The sequence below is a fragment of the Scleropages formosus genome, chromosome 16 (assembly GCF_900964775.1).
Source record: "Scleropages formosus chromosome 16, fSclFor1.1, whole genome shotgun sequence".
In the NCBI taxonomy this organism is placed as follows: domain Eukaryota; kingdom Metazoa; phylum Chordata; class Actinopteri; order Osteoglossiformes; family Osteoglossidae; genus Scleropages; species Scleropages formosus.
Genome location: NC_041821.1, coordinates 25,113,407 through 25,133,925, shown reverse-complemented (window position 1 = coordinate 25,133,925; position 20,519 = coordinate 25,113,407). Strand labels below are relative to the sequence as shown.

The following is a 20,519-nucleotide window of genomic DNA, read 5'->3' as shown; positions in this document are numbered from 1 at the left end:
GACCCTGTTCAAAACCTCCACTGTGGAAGCAGCCAGGCGTAGCTTGTTGGTGCCAGTTATTACGGCAACCCAAGAACCCACTGGTGAACACCAGTGGTGAGCGAAGCCGTCAAGCTGAAGAAGAAAGAAAGCGTATGCCAGGGTGCTGGAAAGGAGGCTCCGGCCAATAGTTGAACCTCAGATTGAAGAGGAATAATGCAGATTCCGTCCTGGTCATGTAACAGTGGACCAGCTTTTCACCATCTCACAAATAACTGAGGGGGCATGGGCGTTTGCTAATCCAGTCTACATGTATTTGGTGGACTTGGAGAAGGCCTACGACTGTGTTCCCCGAGAAATTCTATGGAAGGTTCTTCGGGAGTATGGGGTGCCAGGGCCACTACTGCGGGCCATTCTGTCTCTGTATACACGAAGTGAGAGCAGTGTCCGCATACTCGGCATTAAGTCAAGACCGTTCAATGTGGGTGTTGGACTCCGCCAAGGTTGTGTCTTGTCTCCACTCCTGTTTGTGCTTTTCATAGACAGGATATCAAGGCACAGCCAAGGTCAAGAGGGCATTCTATGTGCGGGCTAGAAGTTGATGTCTCTCTTTTTTGCCAATGATGTTGTCCTTTTGGCACCGTCACATGGATACCTCAAGCACACACTGGAACAGTTTACAGCCAAGTGTGAAGTGGTTGGTATGAGGATCAGCACCTCCAAGTCTGAGTTCATAGCTCTCTCACAGAAAAGGATGTCATCCCCCTTCCAGGTAAGGGGAAAAATTTTCCCCAGGTGGAGGAGTTTGAGTATCTTGGGGTCTTATTCATGAGTGAGAGGAGAAGGGAGCGTGAGATCAGCTGCAGACTAGGAGCAGTGACAGCAGTAATGTGGTTGATGTACCGGACTGTAGTGGTAAAGGGGGAGCTGAGCCATAAGGCAAAGCTCTCTATTTACCGGTTGGTCTATGTCCCTACCCTCACCAATGGTCATGAACTCTGGGTAATGACCAAAAGAATAAGACTGTGGATACAAGCGGCTGAAATAAGTTTTCTCCGCAGGGTGGTGGGACTCATGACAGGGTGAGGAGTTCGGACATACAGAAGGAACTCAGACTAGAGACACTACTCCTCCATATTGAGAGGAGGTAGTTGAGGTGGTTTGGGCATCTGGGAAGGGTGCCCCCTGGACGCCTCCTGTTGAAGGTATACCAGACACAGCCAACTGGGATGAGACCCCAAGGTCGGGCCAGGACCTCCTAGAGAGATTATATCTCCTAGTTGGCCTGAGAGTGGCTGGAGGAAGTTGTGAGGAATGGGGACATCTGGACTTCTCTGGATGGAATTCAGCATGAAAAAAAATCTGTTTAGAATATCCATTACAATCCATGTAATAAAATTGTTGTTGGCCAGTGTTATCAAAAGAAAACTGAGTATCAATCAAAAACCTTGCCTGACAAAAATAATCAAATTCAGCATAAGAAATACTACAGTGGCAAGAAAAAAGTATGTGAATCCTTTGGAATTAGTTGGCTTTCTGCATTAATTAACTAATCGTGTTTAATACATCACTTACTTACTCGCTTGCCGAGTTGGGGATCCAAGATGCCTTTTACCAACATTATAATTACTTGTTAAACACTGGCTTACAAATTGTTACTTTCTAGAATGCCCAAGAGGGGTGGGCAACCACTGGCCCATGGACCCCCAGAGGTTTTTTTCTCCCTCAACCTTCAGTTGGGAGTTTTTGTTCCTTTCCCCGGTGGCCAGTAGGTATACTTGTAGCTCTATAATACGTTCTTCATTATGGTAGCCATTAGTTGACTGTCTTCTTTGTTTGTATCAATTTTTCTTGCTGTATGCCTGTGTTAAAGTGCTCTGTGTGACTACATGAGATCGCTCTATAAAAAATAAAAATAAATAATAGTCATAAAATGTCATCTCATCATCAAAGTCACAAGTATAGACAAACACAATGTCCAAAGCTAACAACACACAAACAATTATAATCTTTTATGGCTTTATTGAACACATCCCACTAAACATTCACAGTGCTGTAAAAAAGGTAAGTGAACACTTGGATTTAATAGCTAGTTGATCCTCCTTTGGCAGCAATAACCTCAACCAAGCATTTCTGGTAGCTGCAGATTAGACCGGCACACCATTCAGGAGGAATTTTGGACAAGTCTTCCTTATAGAACTGCTTCAGCTCAGCCATATTCTTAGGAGAGCTGGTGTGAACAGCTCTCTTGAGGTCATTCCACAGCATCTCTATGGGGTTAAGGTCTGGGCTCTGACTGGGCCATTTGAAAAGGCAGATGTTCTTTCTCTGAAGCCATTCTGTAGTGGATTTACTTTGATGTTTAGGATCATTGTCATGCTGCATCACCCAACTTCTACTGGGCTTCAGCCGGTGCACAGCCACTCTGACCTTATCCTGTAGGATATGTTAATAAACTTGGGAATTAATTTTCCCCCTCAATGACAGCAAGTGGTCCAGGCCCCAAAGCAACAAAGCAGCCCCAAATCATGATGCTCCCTCCATTGTACTTAACCGTTGGGATGATGTTTTCATGTTGGTATGCTTCGCCCTTTTTTTACACCATAAATAGTGCCACGTGTTCTTCCCAAACAACTCAGCCTCAGTTTCATCAGTCCACAAAACATTTTCCCCGTAGCTTTGTGGAGTGTCAAGGCAGTCTTTGGCAAACATGAGGCATGCAGCAATGTTTTTTTTTTTTTTTTTTGGAAAGCAGCAGCTTTCTTCATGATGTCCTGCCATGGACACTATGCTTGTTCAATGTTTTCTCTATAGTAGACTCATGAAAAGAGATGTTAACCACTTCTAATGATTTCTTCAAGTCTTCAGCTGTTACTCTAAGATTCTTTTTACCTCATTGAGAACTATGCGGTGTGCCCTTTCAGTCCTCTTGGACGGATGGCCACTTCTAGCAAGAATAGCCACAGTACTAAATTGTCTGCATTTATAGACAATTTGTCTAACAGTGAACAGATGAATATCTAAGCTCTTTGAGATAACTTTTGAACACTTTCCATCTTTATGCAATGCAACAATTCTTGAGCACAGGTCTTCCCAGAGCTTTTTTTTTTTTTTCCAAGGCATAGGTCACATCAACAGATACTTTGAATAGCAAACTCAGAATTTGAGTGCTTTTTATAAGTAGCTCTAAACCACACCTCCAATCTCATTTCATTAATTGGACACCAGGTTTGCCAATTTCCAGCTCTAATTAACTTTTGTTGAAGGCATTAGCCTGGGTTTCACATACTTTTTCCAACCTATACTGTGAATATCTTCAATATTTACAAAAACAATACAATAATTTCTGTTATTAGTAAAAACAGATTGTGTTTATCAATTACTGTAACTTTGAACATCAAACCTGATTTTAAGACAAATTTATACATGAATGCAGTAATTTTCAAAGGGTTCACATTTTTTTTTTCCATGTTCTCCCCATGTCTGTGTGGGTTTCCTCTGGGTGCTCCGGTTTCCTCCCACAGTCCAAAGACATGCTGTTCAGGTTCCCCAGTCCCCAGAGTGCGTGACTCACAGAGAGAGAGTGTTCCACTGATGTAAGATTGAGTGACCCATTGAAAGTAGTGTATCCAGCAGTGTAAGTCACCTTGGTGAATAAGGTGTGTGGGCTGGTAACACTATATAGTATCCATTGTAAGTCGCTTTTGAGAAAAGCATCTACTAAATAAATACACGTAAACCATCATTACATAAAAAACTTGCACAAATTTTATCAATTATGAAACCTGTCTAATACATTACTTCTGTGGTAGTATCCCATACTACATGTCAGGCAACTGTATTTTTTTTTCTTTTTCTAAATATAATAATGCCTAAGTTTTTTAGGACTGTCTTACCAAATTGCATTAGGACACCAGTCAGTACAAGTTGTCTTAAAACAGGCAATAAGAGGAACAATGGATGCTTACTCTATACCCAGTGTTTACAAAGCTCCAGACAGTGCCTGGCTGGTGCATGACAAAATGGGTTTGATCCCCGCTCAGTCATGGTGGAGTTTAGATGTCCTTCCTATGTCTGCATGGGTTTACTCTGGTTTCCTCCCACAGTCATTTCAAGTGGCCTGGTGATGCTAAATTGCCCATATTGTGTGAATGTTGTCACCTTAATTCCAAACTTAGACTTAAAAAACACTCTCATATGTAGAATGGGAAGGAAGCTGTGCTTGCTACTACCGGTGATTCCCAAAAGACCACCTGGCATAATTCAAAAAAGCTCCCCAAATGGGGATGTGACTCAAAAACAAGCTGTGAGAATGTAAAACTTGAAATTGTTGCACTAGTTGATATCAGCCATCATTCAGCGTGATTTTGGGGTGAACTTGGGATGAGCCTGAAATTTTTCCTCATACAAACAATGGAATAAGTAATTTCATTATCCATTTTTTGATATTTAGTCCATTTTCAGGAACAATTTAGGACCAGTTAACGAGGAACAAGTGTATATAAACTCATAAAACTATAGGGTGGCAACACAATGGTGCAGTATCACAGCCCCTGGACTATTTGGATTTGAATCCAGCTCATATATATATATATATATATATATATATATATATATATACACACACACATACACACATATATACACACACAGTCTGAAACCACTTGTCCCGAGCAGGGTCACAGCAAACCGGAGCCTAACCCGGCAGCACAGGGTGCAAGGCTGGAGGGTGAGGGAACACACCCAGGACAGGACACCAGTCTGTTGCAAGGCACCCTAAGCAGGACTCAAACCCCAGACCTGCCAAAGAGTGGGACCTGGCCAAACCTGCTGCACCATCACACCCTCCCATATGATATGGGGGGGGGGGGGGGGGGTCCACCAGTGAGTAAAAATCCCTCCTCCCCTTTTGAAGCAGACACACATATCTTTCATTGCTACACACCCCTGTCACTGATGACACGCTCCAATTTCATTTTTGCTCGATATATTTAATGTTACATCAGCAAACCTCCATACAGTTAAATCACAGTATAGCTCAGTTAGCCCCAAATTAAACTTCATAAATCCCCAAAGCTCAACGGACCAACGTTATGAATCAGTGATACTGATGATGACTCAGACCATCACAACTATTTGATTCACCTGCTTTCATGCAGAGAGTGCGCTGTACTTGGTTTTACAGCTAAGTACTATAACTGCTCATTACAGAAGCAAAGTGCACATGCAGTATAACCACCTTTTAAATAACTGGAACAGTGTTTCAGCACTTGTTCACACAGTACCTGTCACTCACAGCCAGACCTGGCAAAACACATCTTATTCATCTGCATCTTCACAATATTGCATGTCAGTGTCACCCGAAGCTCCATTCAAAAGAACAGAAGCAGTGGAGTTCATTCTGGGGCGAGTGTGTGAGAAACTATGGGGTCAGGTGTGTGAGAGCATGGGATGAGGTATGAGATCAAGAGTGGATCAAGTGTGGGATCAGGTGTGGATCAAGTTGTGACATAGTGTACATACTGTAGAATGTTAGAGCACGTGTGATCATGCATGGATCAAGCGTGATTAGGTGTAAAATAACACGTGTGATGAGGTGTGAGGTGGAGACGTGGGAGAGCAATGTGTGACGAGGTGTGACACTATGAGCGGGTATGACACCGGATGTGAGCTCTATTACACTCTCGCCATACCTCCTTGCTCTTTTACCGCCGGTGGTGTCCCGCCCTGTTTCTCGAAGTTGCCTGGGTTCGAGAAGTAATCCCGCAGCCGTGGCAACTCCCTGCCGCTCTCCAGCAACTCCGTGTGCAGCTCCAGTGCCGTGAGGATGTACTGATCGCGGAGCAGCTGCGCGGCTACAGCATCCACTGACAGGCGCGCTTCTGACACTCCGGGCACGGCTTCCAGGCTCGGGCTCGTCTTGCTGCCGGACAGCAGCGCCGCAGGCTGCGAGTCCGTCTTCGGGGAAAGAGCACCACTGCGGCAACCCGGCGCTCCATCACCGGCGCTCTTCTCCTTCTCGTTCTCGTTCTCGTCCTCGGAGTCGCTGCCATTGAAGGGGTTCACGCTGCACGCCGCCATGTTCTACACAAAGGAATCAGTGATTCCCCCCCTACCCCCCCGTTGCTGCTGGATAGGACCGGCTGACAGGAGGCAGGAGCCTCTGATTCACTGTGATGCGGGAGCGCAGAGGCGTCTCACAGCCCGCCCCTGCGCGCGGGATTGGACACGGGAGCGCGCACACTGGATGGATGGACGAATTGATGGGTGGATAGATAGATAGATAGATAGATAGATAGATAGATAGATAGGTGAAGTGTCGTTGGGAGGGGCGTCTCTCACATCTGGGACTCGAGTCTTTAGGGACGCGAGCGAGAACCCGCTCCATTTTTGCCTCGCAGTCGTTTATCTGACGCGCCAGTGAAACGTAAAATACGTCATTTATTCGGAAAAAACTCTTCTATAAAGACACGTTATAACGACCCACGAGCTCACGTTAATCCGCGTTTGTCATTCTTCAACAGTTTGAAGGGGTCCAGAAGGAATGCTATGTACATTAGTAAACTACTTCATGTACCTTAAATATTTTGGTGAACGGATTGTAAAAGTATAGCAAGTGAATGACGTAGAAGGACTGAGTTCGTTTGCAGTGACTAAAATGAAAATAGGGGCAAACACAGTTACCGACTAGACTAGAGGCTCATTACATAGATATATCCAATAAAGAAAATGGTAGCGGTGAAAATACACAAATAATTAGATAATAACAACTAAACACATTTCAAAATATGCATATCATGCCCCCAGACAAATTAATCCAACATAAAAGATCCACCCAGCGGCAACAGAAGAGGAGGAATAAAAATGCTTAAGAACCACAGAAAGATTCCAGCACCTCTAATAGTAAACAGACCTCCTTTGTGAAACCAAGCCTTAAGGCCAAAGGAATTGCCTGCAGAGTTTACACACAGGATTGTGTCTGTCACATCCATGCTCACACCACAATCGATAGCACCTGACGACAATCAAGCACCTGATGACAATTAGAGCACTCGGCTTTAAAAGATCATCCTCGGTTCCTTTGCACTTGTAGAATCTCAATAAGATAACTGTCCTCCAGATTGTTCAAAAGACCAAGACCTTTCTGACCATTTGCCTTGTTTTCTATGTCCGTGGACCCTCACTCCCACTCTGACTGCTGATTGACTGATTCTTTGCCTGCCCCTGTCAACGAGAACTCGCCTGACCCCTTGGTTCCTGACAAAGCGATCCTTCACTTGGGTCTGGCAGTCCCTACGTCCTCTGTTTCATGTGACAGTGTCAAGGCACAGATCTGGGAAAGCACACACGCACATTTTCAGAACCGCTTGTCCCATACGGGGTCGCGGGGAACCGGAGCCTACCCGGCAACACAGGGCGTAAGGCCGGAGGGGGAGGGGACACACCCGGGACGGGACTCCAGTCCGTCACAAGGCACCCCAAGGGGGACTCAAACCCTAGACCCACTGGAGAGCAGTACTGTGGTCCAACCCACTGCACCACCACACATCTGGGAAAGCCTACAAAAAAATTTTTTATAGCATTGAAGGTTCCCAAAAGCACAATGGCCTTCATAATTCTTAAATGGAAGAAGTTTGGAAGAACCACAACTCTTTCTAGAGCTGGCTGTTAGTCTCTCCTAGAATTTGTTTCCTACTCTGGCTGAGCTCCAAAGGTCCTGTGAGGAGAAGGGAGAAACTTCTAGAAGGACAACCATCACTAAAACACTCCATTTGTCATGGTGTTCCCCAGGCGCAGTTGCGTTGGACCCAAGTGCAGAGCACAGGAAGCTTGGCCATGGGGTCGTTCAGTAGACATTGTCAAAAAAACAGGCAAAGGGTAACCGATGTGCAAACAGAATCCAAAGGGGCAAATCTAAGAACTGTAATCCAAGAAACAGGCGAGTGATCAGGCAAACCAGTGAGTCGGAGACAAGGAGCAGGGCGAGGAGCACAAGTGATCAACAAGGCTGAACAAGGTTCCACACTGTGCTGTGTTTCACATTCCCTTCTTATACCTGCGTTTAACGAGTCGTGGCACGTGTTCCCTGTTGCGCCGCCATGGGGGGCGTGACACCATTGATCTGGGCTTAATGACAGAGTGGAAAGATGGAAGGCTTTCCTCAGTGAAAGACATATGAAGGACCACCATAAAGAATTCTGACTATGAGAAACATGATTCTCTGGTCTGATGAAACCAAGGTAAAACTGTTTGGCTCCTCTTCTAAGCATCATGTGTGCAGGAAACCAGGCACTGCTCATCATCTGCAAAATACCATCCCAATGGTGAAGCATGGTGGTGGCAGCATCATGCTATTAGGTTGTTTTTCACTGCAGGGACTGGGAGACCAGTCAAAGTTGATAGAAAGCTGAAAGGAGCAAAGTACAGTGATATCTTGATGAAAATCTGTTTGAGTGCTCTGGACCACAGACTGGGCTGAAGGTTCTTCTTCCAGCAGAACAATGACCCTAAGCATAAAGAAAAGACAACACAGGAGTAGCTTAGGCACAACTCTGTAAATGTCCCTGAGTGACCTAGCCTGGGCCCAGAATTCAACCTAATCGAACATCTCTGAAAAGACCTAAAAATAGCAGTTTGCCGGTGGTCCAGATCAAACCTGACAGAGGTGGAGAGGATCTGCAAAGAAGAAAGGCAGAAAATTATCAGATGAAGGTGTGCCAAGTTTGTCGCATCATACCCAAGAAGAATTGAGGCTGTAAGAGATGTCAAAACAGCTTCAACTAAGTGCTATGCAAAGGAACAGAATATAAAGATGGACAAAGTGAAAACAGTGCATTACACCTACAGGAAGAGATATTTGGATGCAGACACTAGACTCCTGAGTAGAGTTCTCATACTGCAGTATGAACTAGTATACATTACACAAATAGCTGCATGTAGTTTTCTTTTTAAGTATGCATAATTATCAAGCACACAGGAGGGGGAGACATGAAGGAAAAGTATGTTTTCAGATGCTTCTTGAATGAAGTATTATTCCCTCTATTACTCAGGCCTATTGAATCTTGAGTAATAGAGGGAATAATAATTTGATACAATCTTCCATCTGCTCCCAGCAAATGGAAAGAAGTTTTAATGTGAGAATTCAGTTTATTGTAATTATATTTTCAGGGAAATTATTATATCCCCCCTCGAACCGCCACCTTAACGTGGTGGAGGGGTTTGAGTGCCTGAATGATCTCAGGAGCTATGTTGCCTGGGGCTATATGCCCCCTCTAGGGTCTCCCATGGCAAACAGGTCCTGGGTGACAGACGAGACAAAGCGCAGTTCAAAACCCCCTTATGATGACAATTAAATCAGGGTTTTCGTTTACCCCACCCAGTATGGGGTCACCGGGGCCGCACCCTGGAGCCAGGCCTTGGGGGGGGGGGGGCTCGCATGTGAGCTCCTGGCCGGGCTCAGCCCGAAGCCAAGACGGGAAGCCACTCTTTGGTGGGCTCAGCACCTGCCGGAGAGGCCGTAAGGGGCCGGTGCGTTGTGATTTGGGCGGTGGTTGGGGCCGAGTGCCCGGCCGACCCAAACCTCGGGCGCCAACTCTGGCTTTTGGGACTTGGAATGTCACCTCACTGGCGGGGAAGGAGCCTGAGCTGGTGCAGGAGGTTGAGAGTTACCGTCTAGATATAGTCGGGCTCACTTCCACTCACAGCTTGGGTTCTGGAACCACTCTTCTCGACCAGGAGTGGACTCTCCACTATTCTAGCGTTGGCCAGGGTGAGAGGCGGCGGGCTGGTGTGGGCTTATTAATAGCCCCCCAGTTCAGCCGCCATTTTTTGGAGTCTACCCGGTGAATGAGAGGGTCATCTCCCTGCGCCTTCGGGTCAGGGAACGGTCTCTCACTGTTGTTTGTGCTTATGCGCCTAACGGCGGTGCAGAGTACCTGGCCTTTTTAGAGTCCCTGGAGGGCGTGCTGGAAAGCGCTCCCACTGGGGACTCTGTCGTTCTACTGGGGGACTTTAACGCCCACGTGGGCAGTGACACCTGGAGGGGCATGATTGGGAGGAACGGCCTCCCTGATCTGAACCCGAGCGGTGAGTTGTTATTGGATTTCTGTGCTAGTCACGGTTTGTCCGTAACAAACACTATGTTCATGCATAAGGGTGTCCATCAGTGCACTTGGCACCAGGACACCCTAGGTCGGAGGTCGATGATCGACTTTGTATTCGTTTCTTCTGATCTTCGGCCATATGTCTTGGACACTCGGGTGAAGAGAGGGGCTGAGCTGTCAGCTGATCACCACCTGGTGGTGACTTGGATTCGATGGTGGGGGAAAAAGCTGGACAGACCTGGCAGGCCCAAACGCATAGTGAGGGTCTGTTGGGAACGTTTGGAGGAGGCCCCTGTCAGAGAAGTCTTCAACTCCCACCTCCGACAGAGCTTCAACCAGGTCCTGGCTGGCTCATGGGACTCCTGAAGCAGCTGACAGGTACCGGCGAGCCAGATGGAACGCGTCTCTGGCAGTCGCCCCGGCAAAAACTCGGGCCTGGGAGGAGTTCGGCGAGGCCACGGAGGAAGACTTTCGGTCGGCCTCAAAGAGATTCTGGCAAACCGTCCGGCAACTCAGAAGGGGGGAAGCGGTGTTCCGCCAACACTGTTCACAGTGGAAGTGGTGCGCTGCTGACCTCAACTGAGGATGTCCTCGGGCGGTGGAAGAAGTACTTTGAGGATCTCCTCAATCCCTCCAACGCGCCTTCCGTAGAGGAAGCTGAGGCTGGGAACTTGGAGGGGGACTCGTCCATTACCCTGGTTCAAGTTGCTGAGGTAGTCAAAAAACTCCTCGGTGGCAAGGCTCCGGGCGTGGACGAGATCCGCCCTGCGTTTTTCAAGTCTCTGGATGTTGTGAGGCTGTCTTGGCTGACACGCCTCCGCAGCATTGCGTGGAGCTAGGGAACGGTGCCTCTGGACTGGCAGACCGAGGTGGTGGTCCCTCTTTTTAAGAAGGGAGACCGGAGATTGTGTTCCAACTATAGGGGGATCACACTCCTTAGCCTCCCTGGGAAAGCCTATGCAGGGGTACTGGAGAGGAGAATCCGACCGATAGTCGAACCTTGGATTCAGGAGGAGCGATGCGGTTTTCTCCCTGGCCGTGGAACACTGGACCAGCTCTATACCCTCACTTGGGTGTTGGAGGGTTCGTGGGAGTTTGCCCAACCAGTCCATATGTGTTTTGTGGACCTGGAGAAGGCATTTGACCGTGTCCCTCATGGCATCCTGTGGGAGGTACTTCGGGATTATGGGGTTCAGAGCTCGCTGCTACGGGCTGTTCGTTCCCTGTATGACCGGAGCAGGAGCTTGGTTCGTATTGCCGGCAGTAAGTCAGACCTGTTCCCGGTGCATGTTGGACTCCGCCAGGGCTGCCCTTTGTCACCGATTCTGTTCATTATCTTCATGGACAGAATTTCTAGGCACAGCCAGGGAACGGAGGGTGTCTGTTTTGGTGGCCGCAGGATCTCGTCTCTGCTTTTTGTGGATGATGTGGTCCTGTTGGCCTCATCGAATCAAGACTTACAGCGTGCACTGGAGAGGTTTGCAGTTGAGTGCGAAGCGGTGGGGATGAGAATCGGCACCTCCAAATCCGAGGCCATGGTTCTCAGTCGGAAAAAGGTGGATTGCCCCCTCCGGGTTAGGGGGGAGTTGCTCCCTCAAGTGGAGGAGTTTAAGTATCTCGGGGTCTTGTTCACGAGTGAGGGAAAAATGGAGCGGCAGGTTGACGGACGGATCGGTGCGGCGTCCGCAGTAATGCGGTCATTGTACCGGTCTGTTGTGGTGAAGAGGGAGCTGAGTCGTAAGGCGAAGCTCTCAATTTACCGGTCGATCTACGTTCCTACCCTCACCTATGGCCATGAACTCTGGATCATGACCGAAAGAATGAGATCGCGGATACAAGCGGCAGAAATGAGTTTCCTCCGCAGAATGGCTGGGCACACCCTTAGGGATAGGGTGAGGAGCTCAGTCACCCGGGAGGAGCTCGGAGTAGAGCCGCTGCTCCTCCGCATCGAGAGGAGCCAGTTGAGGTGGCTCGGGCATCTGTTCCAGATGCCTCCTGGACGCCTCCCTGGTGAGGTGTTCTGGGCATGTCCCACTGGGAGGAGGCCTCGGGGCAGACCCAGGACGCGTTGGAGAGACTATGTCTCCCAGCTGGCCTGGGAACGCCTTGGGGTTTCCCCAGAGGAGCTGGAGGAGGTGTGCGGGTAGAGGGACGTCTGGAAGACTCTGCTTGGACTGCTGCCCCCGCGACCCGGTCCCAGATAAGCGGAGGAAGATGGATGGATGGATGGATGGATGGATGGATGGATGGATGGATGGATGGATGGATGGATGGGAAATTATTAACAAACCTGTAGGCTGAACTGCGCACTGCAGTGCAGTCCTGCTGAACACTGTAAGACTGTGAATCACTACTGCAGTCACCAGTATAACACTGATTATTTAGTAAAAGGAATTACTGTATACAGTATTACAGCTGTATTGTTTTTACATTATATAAGTTTTGAAAAAAATATGTCAGTATGCAACAGAATTGTCACTGCCAACTTCTGTCCTCAAATGGACCTAATATGACTACTTTGAGACTGCCACACCCACACCTCCGGGCCAACACGGAACACCTGGGAAGCAACACAGACTACAGCATAAAAGGCTACGTCAGACCACCAGCTGATGCGGAACCTTGATCTGCCTCCTCGTTAGCGACCTTCTCCAGCCATTTCCTGTTGCCGAACGCCTTCTCCGAACCCGTCCCTTGTTCCCCTGATCTACTGCCTCTTTCTGATCATCGACCTCTTGCCTGTGTACTGACCTCTCCTTTTGGATCCTCCCTGTTACGACATTCGCACCTCGATGACCCTTTGCCCGTCCTCTGACCTCCTCTCTTGGATTTCCCCGAAGACACCACCACGATTACCGTTCTGCACTTGGGTCCGCCGCTTCCCTCAGACCCGACCATGACAGAGACATTCAAAATTACAAGAATCAAATGCTAGCCTCAGAGCAAGCTTCAAATCCACATCACCACAAAGCAAGCTTTTATATCAACAAAATAGCACAAATAACAGCATTATTTATGAAATTATAACACCTGGTTATAAAGTACATTAAGGTGGTTTAAAAGATTGAATTGGTTTTGTGGTGGGGCATTTTCTAACTTCTGTAGATAAATGAATGGTATATGGAAAAATGACTCTTTTCATTGCTTGATTTCATTTCTCTTTGACAACCCACATTTGGCTTCTATATGTATTGTTAGAAGGCCATTCGACTGTGTATTTTTTAAGGGACAGCAAAACAGGGAAAGGCTCGTATAATGCCAGCACAGAGACAATTCCTTCCCTCACATTTCTTTACAAAGATAGTTTTTTCCCTCCAAACTTTATTAAGTCCAATAAAGTTTAAAAACACTCCAGAAATAGAAAACACATCAAGTGATTACATATCCATATCATACTATTATTAAAAATTTCTCAGTCATTACATATGACAGATTTTTCTCTTATCTGTGCTATAAATGCCTGAGTTAATTTTTCCAAACTCAGAAAGTGAAAACTTCAGAGATTAAAGTTGAAAGAATGTTTATCTGACACTTTTCTTTCTAATCCATTTATAAATTTAAGATATATACAATTACTTATCTATTTATACAACTGAGTATTTTTTTTTTTACACGAACAATTCAGAGTAAGAACCTCAAGGGTACTAGAACTGGAGGTGGGATTCAAACCTGTAGCCTTGGGGTCCAAAGGCAGCAGCTCCAACCAGTACACTTCAGCCACCCTATATTATAACCAGTTTAAGAATTAAACTTAACACTTAAAAACCCTATAATTCTTTAAGTATTTTATAAAGAACCATAAAAATGGGACTACAGACTACAAGGAAAAGTACCAAAGTATCATCTCAAAACTCATTTAAAAGTGTGAAATTGCTCAGACATCAATCAATGACATAAACATCAACATTCTAACAACACCATAAACACATATAACAAGTTATCAAATGTGAAAAAAAACTTTAGAAACCTGTTACAATCACCAATCAAAGCATTCTTCCAAAAATTACTGTCCCTCTTCCTGAGCTCTTCCTTCCAGAACCTGACAAACTAGACGTATGGGGAGACCTCACCCAGGACACATCACCACTAACCCTGAATGAACGGGTCCCACTAGGAATGAGGCAGCATCTTCTTGCCTCTTCTGGGGATAGTGATCAAGACTGGCTCCCTAGCTGCAGTAGCAGTGACTGACACAGCCTTGCTGTGTGACCAGGAGTGCTTGTGGAGTTCTCTTCCACAGTCACAGATACTGTATAACATGAGTAATGCAGCTCTGCACCTGCCTGCCTGCTCATATAAACAAGAGCAAACATGAAGGCCCTCACAGAAAAAGCTTCCCCTTGACAGTGTGAAAATTTAAGCACGTCAAAAGCAGTAATGTGGAAACCAGTCCACAGCCTCCATGTGTTCTCAGCAGATACTAACTGCAGGGAAATGAGTTTCACGTGCTCATTATAATTATAGCAGGTAGGCGTACTGTGAAAGTACTGTGGAAGTGACCAACCTCGCTCTTTTTACTCTGCTGGTTTGGCAGTGAAGACCATGTCTTGCAAGTGCAAAAGTCAGTTTGCACATATTCTTTTCCCTTTAACTGTACTTCTTCTAATTAAAAACTTTAATTCATCTCTTCTGCAGATCGTGAAGAACTAACTACTATTCTGGTATCAAGTTTAGAAGAGTCAGAAACTTGTTTTGCTTTCTATTTCCTCCACTTTTTCAGTCAACCACAACAACACCATGATTCCGAGGGCAGTTGGCTCAACAGTTGGCTAACATCAGTGCGGCTGTTTATGGGTTTTTGATTCATGTTAATTTTCTTCTACTTTAATTTCTTTATACAGTGTACCATACATGCGATGCAGGTCCATATGCATGATGCACTGCATGTGACCATTTTTTCTTTTCCTTGAGGGGATGAACATTTCCCTGTTACCTCTGTGAAAAAAAGGGTAGGAAAAAATCTTTTAAAAATTAAGGTGTACCAGCCTTTTTTGGGGGAGTTCAGATATGCTTTCAGCTTTAGTTGCAGAGGACACAGAAATCATACATAGCATGTGAAGAGTATATTTTAATGTTGCTGCTCAATAAATTTCTAAACTACAAATGAAAAACTCTTAATAATGACCTCATTATAATGAAGTCTTTAACCAGAACTTTTTTCTTTGTAGTATACATGTCATCATTTTAAAAAAGAGCATTTTCTGCTTAAAATCATTAAAAGGTATAAACTGGGGAAAAGAAGAAAATCTTAATTATTCAAATTTTTAACACATTTATGAAATTAGAAAGCAGGACAAATTGTTTAGGTTGACAACACACCTCCCGGGGAGTAACGGCTAACTAAAGTATAGTTGTTCTGAAAGAGGGCACAAGAATTTTTTAGTAAATGTTCATGTATGTATTTTGTAATCTGTTTCCTGAGTTTGTTGGTTCCTTAAACTGACTCTTCAGCCAATGCAACATGGTGCCATCTGAGGTGAGAACAAAGAACCACCCCTGAGAGCCACACCACATCCTGTATGCAGTGTGACTTCATTGGTCACATCAGTTCCCCTGTTTGAACCCTTCCGCCCCCAGCAGCTCCCATCCACCAGTTGCGCAAAAGATAACAGAAAACACAGACTTCAAACTCAAGGCAAAGGCTACCCATGCTGCATGGAGAAGGAAGATGTTCTGAGGTACAGAGCACACAAGGGGATCGGTGTGTGTGTGTAGCTGGGGATATGGTGCAGTTTTACAGGGAAGGTGAGAGAATAATTGCAGTTAATAATATATTTCTCTATTGAAATGTAAGGAATTGAATCGCCAAAACTGTTTACTCTGTCAGCGGATCCAGAGGTCTGTTTTAAGTAACAGAGACTTGAGTCTCAAAGATTTTAATTTTTTTCTTTTTAAGTTTCAATATATTTCTGTATTAACAGCCTGAACACAGGGACTTTTTAATAAAGTTTCATTTTACATCATGTGAAAAACTTTCACATCTAGCTGTATTCTTAAATATGTAGCTGTTCATCTGACCTGTGTAATGACAAAGAAGGTGCATTTATTAATAACTGTGATAGAACATGACTGTTAAATTGCAATCATCTTGATAACAATATGTTTGTTTGTCAAACTTTCTGTGATCAGTGTGAAAGAGACCGACACTCATACGCTTTTTTTTTTTTTTAACTTGGAACCCAAAATTGGTGTAATTAAAGCTTATTGATACTGAACTGGGGTGGGGGGGGGCTAAGTGGAGGAAAGAGATATAACACTGCACAGTAACCGTCCACAGTGATCTAGATGTCAGCTGTACTAAGAAAATCTAATGCATTAGTACATACAGTAAATGACGATATTCATGATTGCTTTTAAAGATAAAAGTCAGAGGCATTTCTTCATGACCAATCTAATCTCAAGATGCCACCCAGGTTTGTTTCAAGTTTACTGTCATAGATACAAGTACCATGTACATGTATCATGAAAATCTTCCTGAATGCTTCTCCACAGACTATGGAAAAAGACAATAGAAATACTGCACAAACAAAACAATGACAATGACAGTGAGTAGTGCAACAGCAATAGCAATAAATAATGGTAACAGTAGTAACCATAATTCCAATTGACAGTCAGAACTCAGAACGAGAGAATGAGAATGTTTAAAGTGGCAGTGTAATTTACCAATGTGCTTGGGTGGAGCAGTCCAACTCTAGTTACTAAAGGTAGCACATTGGTTAGTGTTGTATACGCTTACAGCAGTGGGGTAAAAGCTGTTCCTGTACCTAGCTGTGCGGGTTCGAATAGACCTAAGCTATTCTGCAGATGGTAAGGAAAAGAAAAGTGTCCGTGCAGGGTGACTATGGTCTCTCATGATGCGCATCGTCTTTCTGAGACAGCGTGTGGTGTAGGTGTCCTGTACTGCTGGTAGCTGTATGCCGATGATTTCCTGAGCTTTTTTGACCACCCTCTGTAGGACTTTCTTGTCCTGTATGGAGCAGCTGCCACCCCAGGATGTAATACACCCTGTGAAGATGGACTCCACAGCACACCTGTAGAAAGTGGTGAGAACTGTAGTTGACATCCTGGCTTTCTTCAGACGCCTGAGGAAGTGGAGGCGCTGATGGGCCTTTTTGATGGTTGATGCTGTGTGTTCAGTCCATGTGAGTTTGGCAGTGAGGGTGACCCCGAGGAATTTGAAGCCGTTGACCCTCTCTACAACGTCCCCTCCTATGTAGATAGGTCCCTGAACCGTATCCTTTTTCCTGAAGTCAATCACCAACTCCTTAGTTTAACGTTTATCTTAATTTATTTGTTGCTTTTTGTAAAGTACTACTGTAAATGGCTTGAAAAGCACAAGTACATCTTCACTGAAGGAAGTCTATGACCTTTTTAACTGGTAGTGCAACAGCATCCGTAACTGAACTGGTGATTCAAATTATTCTTAATCAATGAGGACAGTAGGAATGGTCTATAAGCTTCCATGTAGGAGGTATTTTCAAAAGGAAACTGGCCAGTAAGACTGATTACATAGCAGTGTGACATATTTTAAAAATAGTTTTATCACAATCACTCTGTCACTGTGGGTGAACTCCTGTCCAAGTCAGATTCACTCTGCTCCAGAGCCTGTGTTCAGAAAAAAGGGCACTCCCCAGACAGGATGCCAGGTCATCATAGCAGTTTTATCATGATTTAAAATATACTTTATAATATGTAGTTATAATGTACTTCAAAAATGTATTGCTCTCATTTTAGGAATAAAGAAGAGGAATAATGTCATTAGTTAATGGGACAAACAACACCTTTCCAGAAGATGTCAGACTGGCTTTGCTTTCAATCTACAGCCTCGTGTTCATCATCGGTACACTGGCAAGCACGGCCACAGCAGTGAGCATTGTAAATTCCAATGTGCGGTCAGTGACCACTATGGCTGTCGTCAACCTCATCTTGGTGCATTATATCTTCCTTCTGACTGTGCCCTTTCGTATCCACTACTATGTGGCTCGCCAGTGGTCATTGAGTTATTCTTTCTGCAAGGTGGTCAGTGCCACCATCCATGGACACATGCTCATTGCCTTCATCTTCTATGTCATCATCCTTGTCATCCGCAACATCAGCTACTTCAAACGAGTTGACAAGCTAGAGTTCTACCGAAAGCTGCATGCCCTGGCAGTGAGTGTTACCATCTGGATTGTCATCATCATCCTCATACCTGTGACATTTCACATGTATGGCACGCAGGAAACAAACAACAACCAATGCTTCCATTTTGGACAAGAGGTAAAGAATAAGTACAAAGCCAAAGTCCTGAACTATGTGATCAGCGGGGTGATCCTTCTCACTGTGTCTGGGCTGACAAGCTGTCAGGTGTACATTTTAGGCCGAGTTCTGTGGAAGCACAGGAGCACAGCCTGCAGCCACCAGGAGTTCTGGGCCCAACTCAAGAGCCTTCTCTTCATCTTGGTGATGCTTGTGTGTTTTCTGCCCTACCACATGTTCAGAATATACTATGTGAGCAACTATGACAAGGCAATGGAGAACAAGAATGAGGTGTTTCTGGCTATGACGGCCCTCAGTTGCTTTGATATGCTGATTTTCTTAGGAAAGAACACTTGTATCACCTGTTCAGTAAAGCACTGCATTTGACTTGAATTTTAATGATCATTATGCACAGAGAAAATGCAGACCTTTTTCAAACAAGCAACATATTCCAGGGGCAGCTTCTGATACTTGAACTTTATGATACTACATTTATTCATAATATCTATAAATACCACAACATATTATGATTCCTACACTTTACTTTGGTGGTTTCTACAAAGCTGGACTCCTGTTTTAGCTATGGTTAGCTGTGCAGACAGCCAGTACGTTAGCTTATCTAAGTCAATATACTTTTGCAAAACAAGCATTTTGTTCTTGCTGGTACCCATATTGCAGTACTCCCTACTCTATAGACATGAGAACTTATTCCACATCTCAAACGCAAGCAGCTTGCTGAAGACTTCCGATTTAACCTTTAAAATAAATTCTTGCTGATGTACCAGTGAAATGACACCAAGAGTATTTTTATTTTCTGGACACAATCCATCAGTTTATTTGTTCTAATACTGTTAGTCTGCATGTGGAGGCAGCATGGTAGGTTAGCAGGAAGTGGTAGCAGGTCTCCTGTGCTGTGGTTTTGGTTCTATGTGCTGTAGCTGCTCTGGTTTATCCACATATTCCAAAAAAGAGTTCTCGGTCCAAACGTGACTGAGAATGGCTTTTACTAAGTGTGAATAGGCTGGGGGGAGTGTGGGGGTGTGGTGGTGCAGTGGGTTGGACCTCATCCTACTCTCTGGTGGGTCTGGGGTTCGAGCCCTGCTTGGGGTGCCTTGTGATGGACTGGCGTTCCATCCTGGGTGTGTCCCCTCCCCCTCCAGCCCTCCGCCCTGTGTTGCTGGGTTAGGCTCTGTGACCCCGTATGGGACAAGCGGTTCAGATGGTGTGTGCATGTGTGAATACACTGTGAAAGGTTAATATGTTAGCCCCACATACGTATTGCTTTTTATTTAAGTTAAAGAATAAAATTTTCTGAAGATTTTAACAGTCTGTTTTAAAAGAAAAATTTTTAAGTTCACTTAAAAGAACAGAAAAAGGGCAAAATGTTGCCTTGTCTTCAGGTAATGCAACATATTTTAAACCTATAACTAGCTTTTTATGTGAGCCACATCAGTTGCATTTCATCTTTTTGAAGTTATAGGAGGAAAACCTCACCACTTTTTTTTTCAAGATTTTGTTGACGTGCACAGGTAACCCAACTAATGCATGTTCTGCCTTTGTTCAGCGCTCTGTAAAAGTTCATTTTATTTAATTGCATCTGCTCTGTAATCAGGACTGTGGTGATCCCAAGTTAGTCTCAATAAGTATTGAACACGTGTTTACCTGAAATGAGCCGTACGATTAAGAAACGGGCTTCAAAGAAATCTGCTCAATGTTGTTAAAAAACAGGAAAGGAAGCAGAACTCCCTGTAGCTATGGTGTTACTTCCTCCCTTTTGCACGTTCAAATCAAGACTAATTGTTGGAGATTCTATTCAGTGTGCTCTCATGTTGGTGAAGTATCGATCACATGACCTTTGTTGTGCGTGATGTGTTCTGATGAAGCACGTACGTAAATAAATGTTCCCCCCTTCCGGTTTAAGCAAACCGATGGTGTGAACGTGTACTTTGTTACCTCCGTTAAGTATAATCTATTTACCACTTCTCAAACGCAGAGATGGCTGCGCCAACAGGTTATGGGCCCAGAAGAGAAGTAGGTAATAGACTGAGTAGACTGTGTTTCGACGGAGATGAAAAGAATTACGAACTTTGGGAGACAAAGTTTTTGGGGCACCTGCGTCTGCTGGGACTGAAAGAGACCATATTGAAAGTCCCCACACCGAGCGATAGAGACAGCGCGGACGAAGATGAGACTGACGAC

The 20,519-nt window shown here is 45.0% G+C and overlaps 2 protein-coding genes across 3 annotated transcripts in view; one reads left to right on the top strand and one right to left on the bottom strand.

Moving 5' to 3' along the window:
• The window catches only part of LOC108919671 (RAB11-binding protein RELCH homolog), a 41,994-nt gene extending 35,826 nt beyond the window's left edge, over positions 1-6,168 (bottom strand). Inside the window, exon 1 of the mRNA XM_018727876.2 lies at positions 5,673-6,168. Coding sequence (XP_018583392.1) covers positions 5,673-6,060 — 388 coding nt within the window. The 5' untranslated portion in view covers positions 6,061-6,168. The remainder of the gene's footprint in view (positions 1-5,672) is intronic.
• Positions 6,169-15,693: 9,525 nt separating this feature from the next.
• Positions 15,694-19,355, top strand: LOC108919676 (probable G-protein coupled receptor 141). 2 transcript variants are annotated; one of them, XM_018727883.2, is made up of 2 exons: positions 15,694-15,760; positions 17,817-19,355. In XM_018727883.2, the coding sequence occupies exon 2, from the start codon at positions 17,835-17,837 to the stop codon at positions 18,705-18,707; it is 873 nt and encodes a 290-aa protein (XP_018583399.1). In that variant the 5' UTR covers positions 15,694-15,760; positions 17,817-17,834; the 3' UTR covers positions 18,708-19,355. The 2 variants fall into 2 exon arrangements, with proteins under 2 accessions (XP_018583399.1, XP_018583398.1); XM_018727882.2 differs by having other exon boundaries at positions 15,696-15,827.
• The last annotated feature ends 1,164 nt before the right edge of the window (positions 19,356-20,519 follow it).

Excerpts from the sequence above, each read along its gene's own strand:
- LOC108919676 (XM_018727883.2), top strand. The coding sequence starts at position 17,835 with ATGTCATTAGTTAATGGGACAAACAACACCTTTCCAGAAGATGTCAGA.